The sequence below is a fragment of the Helobdella robusta genome (assembly GCF_000326865.2).
Source record: "Helobdella robusta unplaced genomic scaffold HELROscaffold_22, whole genome shotgun sequence".
Classification (NCBI taxonomy): Eukaryota; Metazoa; Annelida; class Clitellata; order Rhynchobdellida; family Glossiphoniidae; genus Helobdella; species Helobdella robusta.
Window position 1 is genome coordinate 3,044,190 of NW_008704170.1, and position 4,307 is coordinate 3,048,496.

Here is a 4,307-nt window from a genome sequence, read left to right on the forward strand (position 1 = left end):
AAGTATGTAATATAATGCATTAATTACATATCACCAACATGTGAACAATTTCTACGAAATTTAAAATAATAATAATAATAATAATGGTAGTGGAATAATATTAATAATAAGTTATAATTAACAGCGTTAACAAACAATGCACTTTGTGATCTCGTAACATGGAAAAGTTATTGATTGACCTGGTCATCAGGTGTTGTTGAAAGAAAAAAATTGATCACCATCATTAACATCATCAGTGACGTCATCATCATCATCCTCATCATCATCACAACAAAAGCAACGAAGCAATAGGCAAAACTTCAAAACAATTTAATACAAAATAACGACAACAACAAGGACGATAATAAAATAAATAAATAAAATGAATATATATATATACTACAAAAGTATTGCCGACAACAAGATTATTATGGCAGAGACATGAACAAGTGTAAAGCAGAGGTGTGGTGATGTTCATAGAATACGGTTCCTCCTTCAATTAAAGAAATATGTAATTGTCAACAATTTTTATTGACTATGTTTCCTGGTTGTGATGTTTTGTTTTGAAAACTATACTATCATCATCATCATCATTGTGGATGCAAGTGGTTTTGTTGTAGTTGTTGTTGTTGTTGTTGTTGTTGTTGCAATAACATATCGTTTACAGGTTCAGCAAATGCCATAACATCACAATTGAAATTTTGTTGATGTTGTATATGTTGTTGCTGCTGTCTCAGAAGGTGTTTTTGTTGATGATACTGCTGCTGCTGTTGTTGGTGGTGGTGATGATAGGAAGATTGCTGCTGCTGCTGCTGTAGACTAGGATCTGTATACATTGGCATCATCTGACGCTGTTGAGTCTGCATCGTTTGCTGCTGCTGCTGTTGCTGTTGTTGAAACGGTTTTGTTGGTAACAACTTTTGTTGCGGATAATTTGCAACAACTGGAGGGCAATCAACCAAAGCTCCACCCCCCACCATCATCATTGATGAATGCTGTGATTTGATTGGATGGTGACCATCGCTTAGTATAATTTGATTGGCCGCTGTTTTCATAATGCTGTTGTTGTTGTTGTTGAGATATGAATCAACGAGATCATCAGAGCTCATCGACATTTGTTGATGTTGTTGTGAATGTTGTTGAGGAAAATGTTGTTGTTGTTGAAATCTGTCTTGATAGTGAATGCTGTTATTGTTTGGCAGCCTGTTTGAAAAGTTTTGCTGCTGTTGCTGCAGGTGATATTGTTGTTGTTGAGTCAACATGTGATGTGGTTGTTGTTGGTGTTGTTGTTGTTGTACCGAATGCTGATGTTGTTGTTGTAGCATCAAATGTTGTTGCTGAGCATGCATTGCAACAAAATGTTGTTGCTGCTGCTGTTGCGGATAAAACTGATGCTGCTGTTGAAATGAGACTTGTTGCTGGTGAGGTGGCGCTAGATGCTGTTGTGGCTGCCTTTGTAGAGGTGGCGAGATCATTTCTAAAGAACCGGGAATAAAATTTTGTTGTTGCAGTTGTTGAGGATGAATCAACAAATTGTTGTTGTTGTTGTTGTTTGATGGTGTTGCCATGTTGTTCTTGTTATTCTTTAACAACATATTTGCAGGCAATGTCGATGGAAAGTCAGGAGCGCTGTAACGAGGAGCGGGTTGCTGGGATAGAGGACGAGCTTGCTGATGTTGTTGTTGTAGAAAATGTTGCTGTTGAAGTTGATGCTGCTGATGAAAGTGTTGAGGCTGTGGCTGCTGTTGATGTTGTTGTTGCGGAGTCAGTGAAGATTGTTGAAAAAAAGTTTGATGTTTTTGTGGAAGTGGGTTACCGGGTTGGCCTGGAGAGTTGACGTGTTGAAATTTTGCTGGCAATATAGGTGTGCAACTGTTGCTTTCTATGCCACTCAACAAATCATCAACAAATGAATTGTTGTTGCTGCTGCTGTTGTTGTTAATAATATCATTGTTCATACTGTTGTCGATACTCGCAACATTATCAAATTGATGCTGTTGTGCTTGCTTTTGATCCCTTAGTGTTACAAACTGTTGTTGCCTGTGCAGCAGTTGTTGCTGCTGCTGTTGCTGTAGTCGCTGCTGTTGTTGGTGCAGTTGCTGTAACTGTTGGTCCTTAGAAGCTGCTGCACTATAAGCAGTATGACCAGATAACATCTTATCAGCATTTAGAGATGATGAGCCGAAAATTTTTTGATCACTGCTAACAAGTGATGATGTGGTCTGCAACAAATTTGTTGTTGTTGCAGCTGTAAAAGTAGCTTCATTAGCCGCTAATGTTGATGTTGTTGATGTGGCTGTTGCGGTTGTTGTATTTGACGTTGTTAAAGAGGTAGCAACAGCTGAAAGCAGCCTGTTAGGAACGCTCTTTTCTTTCAAAAATTTGACCAGATTCAAAACCAATGAAGGATTTGATTTCAAAACCCTGGAAGCTTCAGGGTTCCTTTTAGCATTTCTGAAAAAGTTTAAAATTTGCTGCACGGCATATGGATTTGTTTGGTTTCCTCTTAAGTTAATCGTTCCGTCAAAAATTTTGCTTCCACTAGTTGAAGGCTGGTTGTCAACATTTTGTGAGCACACGGCAGCAGTATCATTTGGTTGAGAGAAGATGAGTTTACAGAGGTTCTGCTGCTGCTGCTGCAGAGTGTCCGGTAACATTTGCTCCACAGCAGGAATAACATCTTTCAGTTGAGAACTTTTCATTAACTGTTGCTGCTGCTGTTGCAACAATTCACCACCACTAGATCCGTCGATAAATTTACACATCCCCTGATCACTAAATGAATGTCTAAGATGAGGTCCAGTTAGTGAAACAGGGATGTGTGGACTGCCATTTAATGAATGACTTGTGATAATTTGATTACTAGAAGGTACGACGCGTTGCTGCTGTAAATGCTGCGTCTGCTTCGTATCCATTTTCATGGCTGGCGACGATGATGCATTCCTACTAGGAGACATGCAGTTAAATAACTTACCGCCACTGCTACTACTACAGCCGCTAAAACTCCTGCTGCTATTGCCGCGACCACCGATACGAGCTTCTCCGTTATCTACAACCATCTCTCCTCCAGTTGTATTGTTAGCGTTCAAGTTAAAATTATTAGTATTGAAGTTATTACCATTCATATTATTATTAAAATTATTAAAGTGCATTGCAGTGCCTTTACTATTTTGGTTACAGTTATTATTGCTGATGGAGGGATCAATTTTAATGCCTTTGTAAGGAATGATGATAGATTTGTTCATGTTTGTCATCGTTCTTGGACTGAATGTATTGGCGTTGTTGATAATGTTGTTGCTACTGCTGCTGATGTTGCTACTGTTGTTGTTGTTGTTGTTGTTGTTGTACTGGTTAATGATATGTGATTCACTCGCCATATTGTTGACGTCAACATAGTTGATTGATTTGTTACTTTCGTTGTTGCTGCTGTGAATGTGTTGAGACTGCTGCTGCTGAACATCAACGTTACTATCAAGCCCGTAGCTATAGATGTTCTCATCATCGTTGTTCGTATTGTTATTATCATTGTTCTTATTACTGATGAACTTATCATCATTGGCGTTGTCATTGAAGCAGTCGTTTTTATTGCTACCACCAGCAGCGTCTACGTCGTCGTCCAACTCCCTCATGTTCATGATGCGACGCCTGGTCAGTTGCTCGTGCTTGATCCTCTCATTCTTCCTCCTCAACTCCAACTTCTTTCTGACATTGTTACACGAAGGCACAGGGCATTTGTTCCTCTCCTTGCACATCTTGGCGTGATAGAGACAGAGTCTAGCCATCTGAGAACAAGTACCGCAATTCTTGCTGTGGTTGTTGTTCTTGTGAGTCGGTTTGTTCTTTAGTTTGATTATATCTTGAAGGTGCTGGATGAACTGTTTCATGAGTATGCAACTCTTTATTCTGCAGTTTCCATCTCTGCAGCTAGCAGCATGGACAAGAGCCTGCTCGTATTTTTGCAGCCAGGTCTGTCTCAGTTTGTTGATGTTGCTTGCATCATTTTGCTGCTGTTTCTGAGCAGATGTTGATGCTGCTGCTGAGTTTTGTTGTTGCTGAGTTGCTGATGTTGCTGCAGCCGTTGCTGAGTCATCTAGACCGAGGCCAACTTTCTTCATTTCATTGTGATGGACGTGTTTGAATTTCATGTGGCAATGGATGCATTGATCATAATCCTGAATTTAATTTCGTATTTAAATTATAACAAATAATCACTGCAACAAGCAATAAGAAAATGAAGAAAAGCAAGATCAACAAAACTTAATAGCAGCAATGCCTGAACAAGAGAGATATCAACAACAACCAACAACCGACCTCACAAACAGGGCAAT

At 39.3% G+C, this 4,307-nt stretch overlaps 1 protein-coding gene across 1 annotated transcript; it reads right to left on the bottom strand.

Annotated features, from left to right (window-relative positions):
* Positions 1 to 3,674: 3,674 nt before the first annotated feature.
* HELRODRAFT_148068 (hypothetical protein) lies at positions 3,675 to 3,953 on the bottom strand (the record flags this gene model as incomplete). The annotated part of the gene is made up of 1 exon (XM_009018817.1): positions 3,675 to 3,953. A coding segment is annotated over one exon (279 nt), but the record flags the coding sequence as incomplete, so codon positions are not given.
* Between the last annotated feature and the right edge of the window lie 354 nt (positions 3,954 to 4,307).